The sequence below is a fragment of the Xiphophorus couchianus genome, chromosome 2 (assembly GCF_001444195.1).
Source record: "Xiphophorus couchianus chromosome 2, X_couchianus-1.0, whole genome shotgun sequence".
Lineage (NCBI taxonomy): Eukaryota > Metazoa > Chordata > Actinopteri > Cyprinodontiformes > Poeciliidae > Xiphophorus > Xiphophorus couchianus.
The window spans coordinates 15,355,988-15,374,801 of NC_040229.1; the positions used below are offsets into that span (position 1 = coordinate 15,355,988).

An 18,814-nucleotide genomic window follows, 5' to 3' on the forward strand; every position below is an offset into this window, starting at 1 on the left:
ATGTGACTAACATGGCTGAACAAGTACACCTGTTAAAAACTGATTTTTAACCGTTTCCTACCTCGCATTATACATTATATTGGTGCAAACAAATACAAGTTACAAAGTTCTAAGGAAATGAAACTGATTTTGTGGAATGTCAAAACCTGCCAGGTCTTTGAACTCTATTTGTGTCTCCTGTGATGCACTTCCAGGTTGAATGTGTGGCTAATAGGGCCATAGGTGTTGAATTCTACTATCAGTATTTGGTATTACCTTTGTCGTGATGTCACAACATCATTGTATTTTATGAAAAACCTTTACCCATTCATAGACCAATTGACAATCTGAGAGTTACGTTTCAAAGCTCGTTGAGTGCTAATTATTAATCAGGATAATTAGAACATGAGTTATACCACAAGTTTCATTTTCGGCTTCAAACATCAGTATCTATTTTTCATCATTTCATCATTCATCATTTTTCATCAGCACAGTAACTGCACAGCATTTCATGAGACTAAATAATATTATTATGTCTCTCACATTTGTGTCACACTTGTGTTCATTTGAAAGCAGACAAGCACATCTGCAATATACATGGTGTGTGAGAGATGCACCCAATGTGGCAAAAATATATATAAACCACTAATATGGTAAATGTTTTTCTTCTTGTGAGGTTAATTCATTTATTTAAGATATTTTGTTCTTGGAGCTGACTTATGACTTATGATGACTATGATCACAAAGCATTAAAAACCAAAACAAAACAAAGAGAGGCTACAGTAAAAAAGCTGATTATATATCCAGATTATATTTAATGGCTCTGTAAAATGTTATTTCATGTTATAATTATTTATTCTTTTAAGCTGTTTCTATAAAGATACATAGTCTAAGTGGCCCAACTCTGGTTTCACAAGGTGAACAGTTAATTATTATTAGGTGTAATGCAGACAGTAAAATATTAACCTCAAGCTAAAAACAAAATAGTCTGCTCGAGCACCGTGTTCATTCATGTGCAATATATTAAATACATGAACGCGCATTTCTTATTCTGGGAAAATTACGTCATCGCACCTTGCGGGCTTCAGTTTGCTTTGTCACAGAAAACGCAAAAAGCTGTGACAGCTGGCTTCATATAAGCTGCATTTAAAACAACGGTTTTAAGTGTACTTTGGAAAAATATAGGGTACTATAGTTAAAAAAAATACTGTATCATTAAACAGTTTAAGAAAATGTCAAAAGGATTGAAAAGTTTCACAAAATATCACAATAAAACGCATTTGGTGCAGTTGTTTGCTTTTCTAAATTGATTTAGGAAATTAAAAAGAAATGAAAGGTTTTAGTCTTGTGGGGGCGGACCACTACACGCGCGCACTGCACAACGAGCAGTGCCAGCGCGTCGACGAATACCCGTTTAGTACACTGACTGTTATTTAGAGGAATCACTTCCCTATTCTTACCCTCTATTTTAACACCTACTCCGTTAAACAGTCGTAGGATTTGAAGCAGAAAAATCGCCATGGCAGCGCTGTCGGGTGGAGAGAGATGCATCAAGTATCTGATGTTCGCCTTCAACCTGGTGTTTTGGGTAAGTGCGAGGCGAGAAAACATTTATTCTCATATGCATCCTGTCGTATTAGAGCAGGTTACTAGATTGTGAATGAAATGATAGGGGTGTCCCGAATCGTGCAGAGCACAGAGCGGGTCTTATCGCAGAGGTTCGTATGATAAAAAGCACTGACCGCTCACACACACACACACACACACACACACACGCACACGCCTCCTCACGCACGCAAACATGCCCTCAGTGTTTGTGGATCGGTCTGGAGAATAATCCCCAGTGGCCAAGTGACCCAGTTCCACGATGTAGCGCATACTTTGGACTGTGGCTGCATGACATTTTAATAAACAAAACCAAGTAAAGATTACACAGGTGATACATGATTAATTTTTTAATTCGTCACGTTGTGTTTAAAGCTGCAGCTGTGCGTTGGTCGTGTAATTTATATTTGAGACCCACGCCTGCAGGGTGTGTCGTGTTTTATGTGAATGAATGTGTGGTTGTAGATAGATGCTTTTCCCTATGAACGTTTCTAATTTGTGCAGCTATTTATAGTGGTAGGAATAGCCATACATTAGTGGGAAAGCAGGGATTTCCCACCATGCGTGCGCGTGGGCTTTCAGGCTTATACGTGTGCTTATATGTATTTGCAAACGTTACAGATTTTTTCTTCTAAGAAGCAAGTTTATTTAATATAAAAACATTAAAAATCAATAAAGATTCTAAAGTACATTTGGTTAAATTGATTTTAGTTTGTTTAAAACCGCAGATCGTCATGTGACTGCAGTTGTGTCATAAAGGGGAAGTGGGAGAACGATCTGAAATGTTATAATCAGTTCTTTCAACATCAAGTCATAGAAAGTTAAAATGTTCACCTTTTTGTGGCTGTCAGAACAAGGCTGATGTTAAATTTCTGGGATTCAAGTGAACCTCTGTGAGCACCAATGTCTACATATAGAGAATACATGAAACAGTGGTGAGCCTGCAGGCAACCTAGGAGTAGGCAAACTACCAAGAGAGCATCATCAACTAGGAGTACCTCAGTTACCTCAGTTAAGGTCATGATTCAACGACACAGAAAAGGCTGGGCAAAACAGAATGCAATATTCATCAGAACACATAGTCTTACATTTGCAAAAATAAAAGAAATAACTTAATGACCCTCACAACAGTTTTGGCATTCACGTTCAAAAGCAATTTTGCAAGGAAAAGTAGTTTAAATTGTGACATATAATAGTTTGAGCTTACTTTTCACATGAGTTTGAATATGTTTGGAGAGTATTTTCACTATAATATACAAAATCATCAAAACCAATGTTGGCAGAGTGGAAAATAAAAAGGACCAGAATGCTTCTCTTTGGGGGCTGTCTGTTGATTTACGACCATAAGCAGATGCTTTGTTTGATTATACCTCAGTCTGCCTCCGGTATCAGACCATAACGATCCAGCTTCTCAAATCAAGACAGTTACGCTCAGTTTGACAAAGGAGCAGTAAATATGCTGCCAAGCAGGCATCTTAGAAAATGCTCAGAAAGTGCTGACATGCCTGAACCTCTGAGATGCTGTGGGGATATAAAACGCCTGAATGTCTGTGTGACTTAAGTAAATGTCATTTTTAGACAACACAATGGAAACACATGTAGAAACATAACACAATGAGTTGGAAAAACACAGACTAGACCTCACTTGACTAAACAGTGGGAAGGTTGCTTTCTGGTTCCGCTCTGCCACTCCTAACTGTATAATCAGGTGATTTAAGGTGTGGTGTCCCAGTCGTTTCAGCTTTCTCTTGGGCAGAAGCTAGCTGCTCCGAACGGTGGATTGGTTCATACTGAATTACTATGGCTCTTCCCAGTGGGATCAAGTGTTTAAAATATCTCATATTTATCTTCAATTTTATTTAGTGGGTAGGTGCACTTTATTTTTCTATACTGTGAGGCGTATGAAAAGATCAGACAGAGCTGTTAACAATATATCCTAAATATGTACTTGAGAGTCAGCCATTTTGCTGAACTATACCAGGAAGAGGCTGAGAAGCAAAGCAATACATAAAAGTCAGGTGGGAACAATAAAACCTCACAAAGCTGCACTTTTCTCACTGAAGAAAATACAAGGTGTTACACTCGCAAAAGTAAAAAGTTTACTCGTTTGTCTGTGCTCACAGAGCTTCTTAGTACGTCACAATGTGGTCATCATGGATTGGTAAAACATTCATTCTTTCAAGGACAATTTAAGCCATTTTTTCTTCACAGTTTAAGAAATAGAATTCCTGTAAAGTAGTACCGGATGCCAATTTCCTGTAATTGTTACATTTACCATTTACCATAGAAATATTACATTCTTATTCTTCCTTTGTGTGACTCTTAATGTAGAGGTGAATTTATATTCATAAATATATTTTCAGTTCTTTTCATGTTTGTCTAACAATATATAGAACTGAATCAATATACAAAAGAGACTTCAGGAACAAGGCGTTCTGATTAAATGAGCACTTTGTGCAGTGGGTTCATCATGTGCCGTGAGTATTTACCACAAAGGACTCTAATGTTTACGCAGGCTTATAAACTAGTACTGCAGAAACATTCCTGAAGCCTCAAAAAGGGGAAAAAAATGGAAGAGAAAGACTTTAGAGAGGGCATGTTAGAGCAGATTTCAGAGCAGCTGCTTACACTTGTTGGAGCTTAATTTTAAATGCACTGTGATGTCAGGCAGATTTAAGATATGCCCTGAATATGGACTAAACCATCATATTAAAAGCTACAGTAGAGGGAAGCATGCAGTGTTAATTTAGTGCTAATTGTAGCATTGTGTTAACTGAGGTATGTAATGTGTGTCAGCTTGCAGGCACTGCTGTACTGGCTATAGGTCTGTGGCTGAAACTGGACTCGAAAACCAATAGCCTGTTTCAAGGAGAAGATTCTCCATATGTGTTATACACAGGTAAGACCGATTCATAAAATAACAGGCATTCCTTAAAGTTTGTATTATGTGAACTCATCCATGCACTATGTTTAGGTGTTTATGTCATGATTGCCGTTGGAGCGCTTATGATGGTGATGGGGTTCTTGGGATGTTGTGGAGCAATCCAGGAATCACCATTGATGCTGGGGCTGGTTAGTAGCACTTATTATAATTTTATTACCCCCCTTCTCCCCCTCCATGGCTAAATTGGGCACCTAGGACACTGGGTATTTTGCAAGTAGGGCCTTAAACGTGTAAACAGATTTGTATTTGATGAGGAAATGACAAAAGTTTCACTTCTACCATCAGATGTCATGCTGCGTATGTTTCTGGCAACATAAGGTTAAATGAGAAAAAGAAGAAATTACCAACAAATGTGTAAATAATCAACCAAAAGCTGAATATAAGATAAGTAAAACAAAGTAATAATGCAACGACCAAATATGTGATTATAAATCGATAACTAACATATTTTTCCAACACTATGCATTAGCGCATTTATATAGCATTAGGTTGATACAGAACACTATCTGTCATGCTTGGGTGAAGGAGAGTTGATGAGATAACTTATTACCCAAAAAATTACATATAAATTGAATGTGTTTACTAAAAAAAGAGAGATAAAAATAGTTTTAAGAAAAAGAGATACAAATAAGTATTTAGTGACAATTCAACCTTTTTATTCCATACCCGAATAACAGCATTCAAAACAGTAACCTCCTTATATACAGTGAGGTTCACAAACCTTTGCATCCAGGTTTTATATGTTCTTTTTTTCACAGACTTCTAAATTCTCGTCAATATCCATAGCTTGTGAACGCCCTATTTAAGGTATGAGACATCTGCTTTCATCATTGTTTACTGAACAGTCTCAAGGCCACAAGGGAGTCAGTAGATTTTCAGTGCTTGCTCCCCCCTTCCTGCCCAGTGTGGTCATAATCTGCTTGCACTAAATCTCGCTGGAGGAGGAGCCAATGAAAACTGGGTTTGGCCACACTCCACTGCCTTTGCATTGTGCAAATGCACATACAATACCAGCACACAAGCATGCATGGAAGACAGCTATCAGCTGAGTTTAATTTTGTATTTCTCTGTGCAGTTCTTTTCATTCCTGTTGATCATATTTGCCATCGAGATAGCCGCTGGATTCTGGGGCTTTTCATACCAGAACAAGGTAAACTAACTACAGTGTGTTCTTAAAATGGATGCCATGATGCTTAAAGACAGAATAAAAGTAAAAGCAAGAGCACTTCACATACAGGGGCATCTCAGTATATTAGAATATTATTGAAACCATAATTTACTGCAGTAATTCAGTTCAAAAAGCAACACATTAGACAGATTTATCAAATACCCAGTCTATGTATTTATTTCCTTACGTTAGACCAATGCAAAAGACTTAAATGCAAAAATTTCATGTTATGGTCCACACAACAAGACAACTGCTGACATTACAGTTCTCTAGCAGTCACTGCTGGCCACAAAAGGAGATTGCTAAAAAAGCTGGTTGGTGTATTCACACACATTGAGTCATTGAGTACTAGGTCTTTGTTTTAGGTAAAAGCACAATAATTTAGTACAACACAAAGGACAACAAATTATCAAAAATTAACATTTTTGACTTCGGAGTCTTAGTTGTGACAAGATTTTTAGTTTACCATGCTTGTGATTGTGTTGCAGGTGTTGGATCTGATCAATGGATTCTACAGACAGACATACGAAGAGTACGGTAAAACAAGAGACGAGGGTCTAAAAGAGACTCTGCGTTTGATCCAAAATGAGGTGAGACTTGTTGGACTTAATTCCTGCTTTTTATTTTCTCTGACTAACAATTATCTGGACCGTTAATAATTAATCACAAAGGGGGGGATTTTGACAGCAAATAAATGTTTTACCTAAGTCAGATGAGTATTTCTTAGAGCTGGAGTAGAACTATTATATCCCAGTTGTGTCTTTGTAAGACCTGTAGCTTTATCTGCGAGGCAGCATAATTATGCACAGCATAACTGTGGAAGTGAAGGTACAGAAGCTAAAATGGAAAATTCATCAATCATATTCTCAACTCAGGCTTGGGAACATTTCCATGACTCCAAAAAATTGAGTACTACAGAACAAGCCAGTATTTTACAGTATCTCTTCAAAACACATAGACTAATTAGGTTACATTGCACTATGTTATCTGTCTGTTTCCAGTTAAACTGCTGCGGTCTCAAGGGTCGGATGGGAGAAACTTATCCTGATCTTTGTCCCCCTGCGGAAAATCTTGACATGTTCATTATTAAGGTACAACCACGACCTAAATTATCCAACAAATGTTTTATCTCTGTTGTGACTGTACAATTTGTGTTATGAGTGCCCATGTATTGTTATGGAAACATCTGTTTGCAGGAGTTTGCACAGTCTCTGGCTCTCTGTTATTTTTATCTGTATATATCATGTTGTTGAGCATGCTGTAAAGCAAGGAAACTGAATGACTCCTATCTATTACAGAGCTGTCCTGATGCCATCGACGAGGTGTTTAACTCCAAGTTACACATTGTTGGAGGAATAGGGATCACAATTGGGGTCATTATGGTGAGTGTGCAGCATGCATACCTTAACACACATTTTAGTCACTTGTTTCAGAGGGGTCTCCAACTCAAGGCTCGGGAATCACTATGCAAAGGCCCTCACAAACAACAAAAAGTGTTTATTTTAACTGAAATGTTTATATAACAGGTTTGGGGAATAGTATATTTTATTTAATTAATTTATTTCATTGTATTTTTCGTTAATATGTAAAGTAAAACAGGTCTTGATGTGTTTAATTTAGAGTGACTTGCAGAAGTGTTAATACCACTTGAACCTTCTTACATTTTGTCATGTTACAACCACAATCTTTTTTTTAAATTTATTTAGAACATGATAGAAGTATAAAATCACAAACGGATAAGAACACGGAATGCAAAAGACACATATTTTTGTACTACAATAATCTTAACATGCTGGAAAAGGAGTAGGAAGACGTAAGAAACTCCTACCCCATAAACTCATACCATCTCCTCATTATTAAATAAAAAAAATAAAATAAAATAAATATAGGTTAATTAATTTTTCATTTTATCTGGGTTTACATATGTCGAAATACAGTATATACATCCATACATCCATACCCACACACACTAATATGCATTAGCCTCAATTTACATATACACATTAGAGCTATCTCTCATCCATATTTCTATATCTTGTGAAAACCTCCTCCTTATATTTCCTTTTAAATTGTATTCAATTTTGACTTTGTTTTAGCTCCTTATTTTTTAAATAAAATTACACCATGAATTGAAATTACAAAAGCTCTTTCGTATACTACGAATCCTTAAGTTTGAGTAACCCTTTAAGTTATATCCCCTTTCTCTTTCACAAAACATGTTGTGTATGTGCTCAGGTAGCAGTTTATTTGATGCTTTAAACATAATTTGTGCAATGTTAAATTCCACCAGATCTTGAAATTTTAGAATTCTAGATTTTAAGAATAATGGGTTTGTGTGCTCATAAAAACAGACATTATGGATGATTCTAATGGCTCGTTTCTGTAGGAAACTCAATGGTTGTAAAGAGATTTTGTAATTAATTCCCTACACTTCTGAACAATATGTTAAATATGGCAAAATCAGATTGTTATGTAGAATATGAAGAGATTTATTATTCAAAATATGTCTAGCTTTAGCCAGGACTGATGAAAATTCTACATAGTTTATTCTGTAAATGTTTAAATATCTTAAATGTATACTATTAGGATTTTGTGGTAAATCAATACAAAATGGCACTAATTATGCAGTAGAAGGGAAGGGAAACATTTTGTTTCTCAAATTCTAAAAATGAAGCTTACATTTGTATTTAGCCTCCCTAGTACTTATAAATAAAATCCAGAGCAACCAATTATGTTTATAGGCCACCTCCTTAGTAAATACAGAGGGGATATATGTGCAATTTCAACTCAGTATAAAAACAGCTGTTCTGTGAGAGCCTTAATGTACAAACAGCATCATGAAGACCAAGGAACACAACAGAAAGGTCAGGGGAGAAGATAAAGTAGAGGGTCAAATGTTTCACAGAGCACTGTTAATCAGATGGACATTTTGGTTCAAGTGTAAAATACAGAAAACTAACACCCTCACATTGAACACACCATGTTAACAATGAAACTTGGTGGTGGCAGCAACATTATGCACAGGGGATTCTTTTCTTCAACACAAACAGTGAAACTGGTCAGAGTTGAGGTAGAGACAACAATCCAAGACATACAGCCATTCACAGATATGGAAGCATTCACACTTTTTTTTCATCCAGTGAAACTGGTTAGAGGCATATACCTGTAAGATGTGCCGCTGCGATTGTAGCATCAGGTGTATCTACAAAGGATTGACTCAGACGGAATACATCAAGAACACATGATGTGCATGTCACCCTTTTCAGATTTTCATTTGCAAAAGTATTTTGAAAACCATTTTTTTCTTCACCTAACAACTCATGGAAACTTCATAAGCAGTATGTTTATCACATGGCTTCTTTACAATTCTAGACTACAGTATTTTAATTGGGACTAGAGAGAGCCAAATAATTCAGACGATTGCAAAGGTATCAGATATTTAGGAATGGATAATACACACATGTAATATACCCTTTGTATTTCTCCAACAGGTGTTTGGGTTGATCTTTACCATGCTCCTGTGCTGTGCCATCAGGAAATCTCGGGAGGTGGTGTAACACCCACTGGCAGTCATTGATATTGTTGCATGATGTCATTCTCAGAGTCTTCACTGCCAACAAAAATAAATTACTTATTTTTAAGGAGGGTGCTAACTAAGAAGGGTTAACCTAATTCTGACTGTAGAGAACGTAAAGGTGTGATGCACTTGATTTTGGTCCATCTGGTTTATTTATGTACAGAGTTTTAAGAATTGTGCTACTACACAGCATAAAACATTTCATACTAACCTTCTGGTCAATGTTTTTTTAATGTATAGACTGGCCTTTCCGGCACAGTAATTATCAAGTTCCAGTATTAAGCCAAATAATTTTTAACAACATAGATATACAGTATGTAAAGCCAACACACATTCTATGGAGACAAAAATAAAAGTTGTTTTTTTTAATGCTACAATTGGCTTACTTTATAAATATGGTCCAAAGTGAACGATAATTTTGTCAGTAAACAGATTTTGGCAGAATGTTTGCTTGTTTGTTTCTGAGCGGTTTTTTTCCCCATCTTTTATCTAAATGAGACCAAAGCTAATCAGATGCCAGAAGTTACCTCAAAAGACAGAGTTCATGTCCCAACATAATTTCACATTCTCCCAGTATATCAGTAAATCAGCGACACCTTTGCTCCTAAGATAGATGCAGTGTTTTTACTATATCCATGTATAGAACGGGTGCTATCTGCATCAATAGCAGTGTAGTACTGAAATGTGTAAATTTGTGGTTATTTGACTGAAATCGGCATTTGTGAGCTTCTAACTAGCGAAACAGCATGTCAGTGTGTATTGATGATATTGATTTATTGATGGCGACCACTTTGGATATCCTGCTAATGGAAACACCAACCCTAACCCTAACCCACCACTTCAGTGCAACACAGAAGTAAACAAGGCAACAAAACCGATGATGGCTAGCAGCCAAATAAATGCCAAGCTAAAATCTACGAGATATTTGTGGTTTAAACAAGCTTGATGTTACAGTAGCATTCGGCTCAGTTTTTTTTCTGCCATTTATTTTTTAATTTGTCCCTGTTTGAAACGCCTTTTATTTGTTTTTTTTTCTTCAATTTTTGTATGTTTTATATTTCTGTTTGTACATTTTTGGATGCTTGGTGTGTGTATGTTATATGCAGTTTAAGCATTTTGCAGTGTCCTCTTGATTTGACAGAATAATTTCATTTATACACTATGCACTGTAACACTATGTTAACAAGAGCCAAATACAATAAAGTGATTTAAGTTGAATTTGGGGATTTTTTTGATCTGTCTTGGACTCACAAGCACACATTCCAAGAAATTACATTCTCACAGGTTGCTTTTAATCATGATACCTAAGCATTTTTTATGATAAGATACCATACTTTTCCAGACTGTTCCCCAGAATTTCTAGTTCTTTTGTGTTCACTTGAAAAAAATTCAACATGAACATATTGTAAATATGTCTGCAGTGCAAATGCTTTAAAATGGCAATCTTCAAAAACAAGGCAGACTAAAGAATTGAAGAATGCAAAACACGAAGGAGGCTGTTTGGAAGAGACTGTAAGGAAGCAAGGATGGACACATGAAGAAATAAGGGAAGGACACAAGGGAGGGTTGGAGGACAGGCATTAGAAAGGACAGAAATGGAAAGGATGGACACAATAAAGTAGGGAAGGGGGTACAATAAAGAAAGGAATGACATAAGTGAAAAGAAACAAAAGAAAATGGGAATGGAGGAAACAGAAAAAAGAAGGTAAGTGTGACAAGAATATAAGAAATTACAGACAGAGAGGGATTGAAAGAAGGAGACTAAAGTGAAATTCAAGATCACAATGAAGGTTGGACATAATGTTTAGATAATAGGTTAGAAAACAAAGACTATTTGACTTTTTCATACATTTCCATATCTAAGCAATGTAAAATCCAATTCCATTCTTTTTCCAGACTGCGCTAGAACTTTGTTTAATCATATGGACACCAAACATGAATAATTTACTATTTCACTGAGTGTACTTGATGTGCACTACATAAAGGCGTGCCAGGATTAGAAAGGCTGAGGTGTCCTGATAACACAATGACACTTTCAGTTTGTTCCCTAGTGTGCAGAAGAAAAAAAACAAACACCCACTCCCTCAACTTTTTCCACTTTGATTTTGGTGACAATCAACAGTGACTCATAGAGATCATAAACAAAGAAAATAGCTGGCTTTGATTAAGACAAAGTGATTCTGAGTCACTTTGTCTTAATTAAATTGCGGAAAATTTGTCTCAAAAACTAAGGATGCAGAAGTAGCAGTAAACAGAAGGCTGTGTAATAGATTAAGAGTCTAATTAAAATCCAGATGACTCAGTTTCTCCCAAAGATAGAGGTGAAAACAGCATTTGTGTTCCTCTGATTACAGCACAAGGAAGCAAACTATGATTTGGCTGTTGAAAGTTGGGTGCTGCCAAAGCTCCACTACGCAGATAAGGCTGATTGCAAAAAGGAGAGTACTTACTTGTAAGACTATGTTTCTGTGCTGTTACAACAGTAAGTTTGTTTTGTGAACACCAAACTGTGATGCTCAAAGGAATATAGAAGGAGGACAAAGATAAGAAAGAGACATTTTGAAAAACAAATAATGACGCAGATGAGCTTTTCCTTTTTCCTAAGAGTGAATTACTTCATGGATGTATAGTGCTGTGAAAACCATTTCTTCAGTTGTTTTTTTTGTTTGTTTGTTTTATTTGGTCATACTTAAATGTTTTAGGTGATCAAGCAAATTGTATTGTCAGAAAATCTGAGTAAATACAAAATGTAGTTTTCAAACGTTTTAATTTAGTAAGAAACAATGGTTATCTATACCAACACTATATGAAAGAACAGCTGGGTTCCATAATTAATTTTGAACTACACTTATTTTTTGTTGGTTCAATTTCACTACCCACACCAACGCTTCATTAATGGTAGAATTGTAGAATCAAGAAATCACTGAAACTGAACATGAAGTGAGTTAACAGATCTCAAAACTGAATACATGATTTAATGATCCGCAAAAATTCAGACTAAAAACAAATTCAGTCAGTCCATGAAGGCTTACAACACCAAAACAAATCTACAATAAGAAGCAGGTCAAAATTCCTCCTCAAAGAAAGACTTCTTGCCAGATATCACAAATGATTTATTTGCAGTTGTTGCTGTCAACTTTGGCACAATCACTTATTGGGTTTATTTAGAATTTACTTTCGATGTAGTGCTAATAGCTTGGATAGATTTTTTTCCTCTCAAAAAGAAGTAGTTACTATTTAAAAACAGCATTCACTCTGTTATCTTTAATATTATGTGTTTAAATATATAAAACATTAGGTGTGAGAAAAAAAAAAACTGAAGAAAAACTAGAATGGAGACATACATTTCTATGTCACTTTATTCTGTGCTATGTGAAATTACAAAATTTTCTCCTTATTTTATTTCGTTTGGCAAAACCTCATCTCAGTTCATCCATTTGCTTATAAATACAATTTTCTCTTATGTTTTCATTTACATATAACAGATTTTCACAGATCAAAAGCATTATAGTCTGACAACACTGCAATGAACTATCAAGAAAAAACACATTGAAAATAATTACAGTGCAACTATTTCATCCAAAATTAGATGTTCTTTTTCTAAATGTTGACACAAAAAGTACATTTCTAGTTTCCTGTTAGAGCAACACAACTTTAGTCTTCATCCTCGTCCTCTGAGCTTTCCGAGTGAGCATTCAGGGAATTGTGGGACTTTGTGTGTAATATAGTGTGTGTCCTCAGCAACATGTTCATTCGGAGCAGATTTGTGAGACACTGCAGCACAGCCAGTACCAGCTGATACTTACAAGAGACGGATTCAAAGCCCAAGTCCAAAAGTTTTAATGACATGTTACCTTTGTTACAAGAGCATAAGCTTAGTTTACCATCTGCAAGAGGACCTTCAGTGTGTATGAGGTTTGTGCTGAGGGCATTGGGTTGTCTTGGAATCAAAGCCATGACCCTGGTTTGTGCCTGCAGGAAATGTTTTAGATTGTGAGAGTAAATCTGCCGGGGCACGCTCAACAGGGCCTTTGCCAAGAGCTGGGAAACTGCACTTGTGTTAACAGAAACTGAGCAACTGTGGCCATATTGATGAAGGGCATGGTGCAGCAGAAACTCAAATGTCCCACCAGCAGATATTACACAACCTGTCTCTATCACACATTTCTGATGAAGATGCACTCTGCATGCAGCTTCATTACTTATATTGTCTGTATGTAAAGACGTGCATTCTTCTGATGGGATGGTTTTCTTTAGAGCCGTCTGAGTCTTGTGCATGGGCTCCAATGCTGTCAGTAGCATTCGAAGGGCGTCTTGAAATGCACATGCATGCTGATCAGCTTGACCTTCGCTTGGGGCACAAATCACCAGGCTACAAGGTTTAACTTTGAGTCTTTCTTCACAATCATGGAAGTCCAAATGAACGTATCTGTCAAAAACAAAATGACAATAGTTAACTTGAATGTTGTACAGCAGATAACAATGACTTGAAAAATTACACATATACCAGGAGTTTTTTTTTCACATTCTACATTGTTACATCCATGAAACATCAATGTATGTTTCAAGATAACTCGAGATCCTCCTATTTTTTCCATGGTGAACACTTTAGTTTAGCAGTAACAATAGAAGAAATTACTTTTAAAATTGATCATACAAAGTAATTTCTAAACCCAACAGTAGAATCAAACTTCATTAAGATCAATGAGGTTGTGCTTTTGTTTTGTGTCATGAAAACTTTTCTTTAATTCTATTTATTTTTGTATACAGAATCATAAGAAAGCATAGTCATAATCACAGATAGATAGAGTGCTGCCAAGCCATGAAGAAGGAACAGCAGGAACCTGAAAAAAGAGGAAGTAAGTTTCCAGCCTGCAGAAAGTTTTACAGAACAAAGTCTAAACACTTTGAGTAACTGAATAAGACCCAATGCAAAATATTTGTATTAATATTGTTTTAATGCTGAATCAGAGAAGCTAAAAGAGGTTATAGATGTGATTTTGACAATGAACTTGAAATGATGTGGAATGTGTAACTGCAATCAAAGATCACTGATGTTGTGTTGGAGGCAGATACTAGATGACAGATAGAAAGGAAAAGGGAGAACTGAAAGTAGAGCAAATGTGACTGGTCTCTCCTGGGCGCAGTTCAGGACAAAAGAGGAACCAACGGAGCAGAGTTTGCTGATCAGGGAAACAGAAAACAGTTGGAGGAGACTCAGACTGCTGAGAGAAGGCCTGTGTGTGCAGGCGAAAGGATGGAGTGGGATCCTTGAGCAGGCCCGGAACAAGAACACAGACATGACATAATGGCTCCAAAACAAAGGTGGATCAGACAGTCAATAAAACCAGCATGGCAAAAGTGCTAGCCACTGCGAACAGGTTCACAGTGTGGGAACCCCTATAAAAACCGATGCAAAAGAGGAACTGTTTGTTGGATCCTCCAGGCAGCTTCAAGCCAAGATTGAGACGAATAAAGAACTCTGCAGCTGAGGAAGTGCCGGCGCCACAGCTTAACCGAAGACTGGGACCAACCCATCAGTTCTGCAATCTGTGGCACCAAATTGCACTTCTCTCATCATCTGGGTTCAGACCCCAAAGATAAAGGTCAAAGGCAAGAACAACCAGCACCCAAAGCCTCATCTCAGCATCAATGCAGAGGCGAAAGCTCAACAGACCTGCAGGGACGCCTGCCTTCATCGATCAGCCTCCTGTGTCCCCTGAAGAAGGGACACATTCTTCATCATCAAGCCAAATCTAGGGGTTGAAATAAAATTTCTTTTTGGTTCTCAGTTTCAGCATTAGTGAGAGAAAGGTTAGATTAAGATGATTGATTTTTTCATATTTGATTATTTCTGGTACTGAATTGAGCTGTACTGACCCTTGCTAAACACTGCCTTTACTAATAAAATATTTAGCATAAAGTAAACCCTACAGACGGTGGTAGACATCCAATTAATGTGTCGCCTCAAAGTTCTCTGATAGGTGTAATTAATCATGGTGCTTGACTTTGAAGAAAGAAACTAAAATATATGCACCTACCTGTGGGCTCCAAGCAGTAATGGTTTACAGAAAGTCAGTGTTGCAATATGCTCTGGATGAATCCTCCTGCAGTCTGAGATGGGTGTTACCCCACTTAGCTGCGTAAACAGAGAAATTTCTTCTTCACTGACACACTCCACAAGGCACATCCCTGCCTGTGTTGCTGCAGCCAGGACAGCAGAGGACTGTTTCAGTGCACACAAAAGGACAGAGACACCAAAACTCTGCAGAGTTGCAATTATGCTCTCCACTGACCTTTCTGTCCAAGAGCTAAAGTGCACAATACCGCTGTCCTCTGTCACTTTGTCTCCACAACGCAACTCAAGTACATCTCCTGTGGTGAGTAATTTCGGCTGCAGGTATCCATTGAAAACTGCAGCTTTAAGTGGCTGCTTTCTTACTTGGGGGCAAGGCGTAGCAAAGTCTCTGTGAATCACCTGCCCTTCAATCAAACGTGAGCAGCTGACAGGGACGCCTGATACTTGGGTATGCAGTGCTGGGAAGCTGTTATTTAAAAGTTGAATGGAGAATGAGGGTTGGTCGTCTTTTACCTTCCAGTGACTGAGCAGTTCACAGAAGAGGTTGCGGAAAAAGTCACAATACGCATAGCCCAGGCGTGTGTGAAAAAACGATACCAGAAGAGTTTGAAAACTGAGATTATGTTGTGTTTTCGCTGTGAAATTCTCTAATGAAACACAGAATCCATGTGGCAGCACATTCAGCACAATGAATTTATCCAACTCAGTCAGCGCAAATTCTAGCAGTTTGTCAGCCAAGTGCCTGGCAGTGGCAGCTTCTGCTGCTTTTGTGGAATTATGAGACTGAAACATATGAGTCTCCTTAGAGGCTGTTGCATGAATTATTCGCAGTAATGATGCAAGCAGAAGAACAAAAGTTTTGGATCCATCACCAGTTATTGTGCTGTGCTTCCAGACGCACCTCACCACCATCCTAAGACAACAACAAATAACATTGCAGAAGAATTAACAATTAACCAAAAAGAGCAGAAATATTCACATTCATCCCATTTGTTCTAACCTGGCCAGTGGGTGATCCAGATGTAGTGCAGTGAGGATGCGTTTTCCGCTTCGGCTCAACATCACTTGTCCTGTATCTCTAGTGAACAACACCTGTCCTCCTTCAGGTCCAAAACTGCGAAGGATGACGGACTCCAGTGCAGACACTGTCTGTAAGACGTGATTGAGGTGGAGTTGCTCCAGTGGCACCATCTTTGCACGCTGGAATGTGTTGCTGAAAATTATAAAGGAGGAAGTGTTTCACAATTTTAGACTCTGGATTTGTAAATTCACATTAGTCATCTTTGAGCAAGGGATTTCCAGGAAATGAAAAGAAAAACATTAAAATAACAAACCTTCAAGTTTTATTCTAAAAAGAGAAGCTTTACATTTAGATTTGGTGTTTTTTAGATTTAGTATGCCATGTACTGGACATATCAAGAAGACTTCATAAATCGCCTGTGCTTGGTCAAGCATAAATCAAAACAAAGCAGACATATAATGAGTAGGGCTGAGGATGGTTTGTAGAACATGATTTAATTAAGATCTGGGACTTCCTCCCATACAGTCGATCTGTCAGCTTTGAAAGAAAACCCGAGGGCAATACAGTGGAAGGAGTTGAATATCACCTTACAGAGACAGTAGTAGGACAAATCAGGATGAATGGGAAGGCATTATTAATGACAGCAGAGGCTTAAGATGTGAAAAAATGCAACGTGACTAAAAAAATTTTCAGTCAGCATAAAGTGTTTTATTTTTAAGTTGGATATAATATAATATAATATAATATAATATAATATAATATAATGCAAGACTTTCCTGGTTCCTGGAATACGATTTGAAATTGAGGTCATTCTCATAGCAACTATTAAAAATAAGAACAAGAAATATAACTTCATATGTGCTGATTCTCATGTATCAAGAAATAGTAACAAAAACAACATTGCCAAAAAAAGGCAAGTTTATGTTAGCACCAAGTTTATGTTGGCACCACCACTCACAGTAAGGACCTTAGCGAAAAAGATAAAAAAGATTATATTTCTACTGTAAAAATCAAACTTCCATCCACATATTACCCTACATGGTCACAGGGTGGGGTGTGCTAGACAGGTTGCCATTACAGGGCAATACTAAAAGCAACCACACATAAGGACAATTTTGAGAGACCAGGTAACGAAACATGCATGTCTTTTGCTGCTGCTGCTTCTGTGGAGTCCAGACAGAGACCATGAATGTTTGTGGAGAATTATGCAAATTCCATGAAGAAATCCTCCTGTCAGGTTTCAAACCCAGCTTGCTTGATGTAGGCAACAGTGTCAACGATTGTACCACCGTGCAACTAATAGATTACCTTATTTCTTGGGATTTTTAATTAACTATATTGAGAGTGCCAATAAATGTGGATAATATTGCTTAAAAGAATTTCTGAAATGTAAAATGTACAATATCTGTAAGGTATGCGTAGAATATGGATCACCACGATTTAGAGCTACCTAGTGTTTATTTTTAAAAAGCAGAGAAAACGTATGATATGGAACAACTTTTACGTCGTCTCAATTAAGTCATAGGATCAAGTTTTATGATATTGGATTTTGCTTCAACTGAGGAAGAACGCATGCTGTTTCACGATTGCAAATATAATTTTAACAAAATTTTTGACTCAGTTTGTCGATAAATAAACTTCGAAGAATCCAAACTAAAATCTGCTTGTATTCACCTTAACATTTTGATGAGTTGGACAGAGAACACGGTCTTTGTTTAAGACAGCGTTCTTAAACAAACACGGTTTGTTGTTTCTGAAACAAACACTGTCTGTTTAAAACCGGAAAATGGAAAACAAATAACCACAGTTTCGTTGTGAATGTTTAAGTAGTTTATCCTGCTGGCTCGAAAATCATAAATAACTTAATGCAGCTTAGTACGAATGATGAAAACTCGACAGCAACAAAAGACTAACGGGTACTACGGTAGTATTTACAAGCTAGCTCTTCACATGACGCTACCGAAAAGCTTCACATGCGACCTTAAATTGATAAAGTACAGTAATATACATAATAACCTAACATAATAACCTGATTAATTTAAGAAAAAGAATATAAACAAAATGAACGAGAAAACTCACACGCCAAACAGGAAGGATTTCCGTGTCGCCTAGAAACAAGCCTTCCTCTTTGATTGATAAAGCTCGTCTCAGAGTAAATGGTTGCCATCTAGCGGCTAAATGAGGAAATTGCGTGACTTTTGCTCACTTTTCTTTCCACACGTTTTAACTCTCGAATATGATAAACGTATAAATACTAACAATTTACTACAGGCTTGAAGCACACATTAATAATCTTACTTTACACCGTCCTTCTTTCTCTACTAAAAGTTTCCATTAAATTAAATTAATTTAAATTCTTTTCAGTTCAATTAAATAATATAAAATAAAAATCAATTTAATTCAATTCTATTCAATTCAGTTCAATTAACAAGCAACACAGC

The 18,814-nt window shown here is 36.9% G+C and overlaps 2 protein-coding genes across 11 annotated transcripts; one reads left to right on the forward strand and one right to left on the reverse strand.

The window, feature by feature from the left end:
* Positions 1 to 1,353: 1,353 nt before the first annotated feature.
* Positions 1,354 to 10,491, forward strand: cd9a (CD9 molecule a). Of its 2 annotated transcripts, none has more exons than XM_028042187.1 (8): positions 1,354 to 1,567; positions 4,381 to 4,483; positions 4,559 to 4,656; positions 5,604 to 5,678; positions 6,185 to 6,286; positions 6,698 to 6,787; positions 6,995 to 7,078; positions 9,188 to 10,491. In XM_028042187.1, the coding sequence occupies exons 1-8, from the start codon at positions 1,499 to 1,501 to the stop codon at positions 9,251 to 9,253; spliced, it is 687 nt and encodes a 228-aa protein (XP_027897988.1). In that variant the 5' UTR covers positions 1,354 to 1,498; the 3' UTR covers positions 9,254 to 10,491. The 2 variants fall into 2 exon arrangements, with proteins under 2 accessions (XP_027897988.1, XP_027897998.1); XM_028042197.1 differs by lacking the exon at positions 1,354 to 1,567 and adding an exon at positions 3,306 to 3,450.
* A 1,874-nt stretch (positions 10,492 to 12,365) lies between these two features.
* bbs10 (Bardet-Biedl syndrome 10) lies at positions 12,366 to 18,473 on the reverse strand. Of its 9 annotated transcripts, XM_028002214.1 has the most exons (5): positions 18,048 to 18,446; positions 16,353 to 16,565; positions 15,315 to 16,265; positions 14,951 to 15,029; positions 13,594 to 13,702 (listed from the first exon to the last, which is right to left on the reverse strand). In XM_028002214.1, the coding sequence occupies exons 1-4, from the start codon at positions 18,053 to 18,055 to the stop codon at positions 14,969 to 14,971; spliced, it is 1,233 nt and encodes a 410-aa protein (XP_027858015.1). In that variant the 5' UTR covers positions 18,056 to 18,446; the 3' UTR covers positions 13,594 to 13,702; positions 14,951 to 14,968. The 9 variants fall into 9 exon arrangements, with proteins under 9 accessions (XP_027858001.1, XP_027857991.1, XP_027858026.1 ...); XM_028002200.1 differs by lacking the exons at positions 14,951 to 15,029; positions 18,048 to 18,446 and adding an exon at positions 18,455 to 18,473 and having other exon boundaries at positions 12,366 to 13,702; XM_028002190.1 differs by lacking the exon at positions 14,951 to 15,029 and having other exon boundaries at positions 12,366 to 13,702; positions 18,048 to 18,444.
* Positions 18,474 to 18,814: the final 341 nt, after the last annotated feature.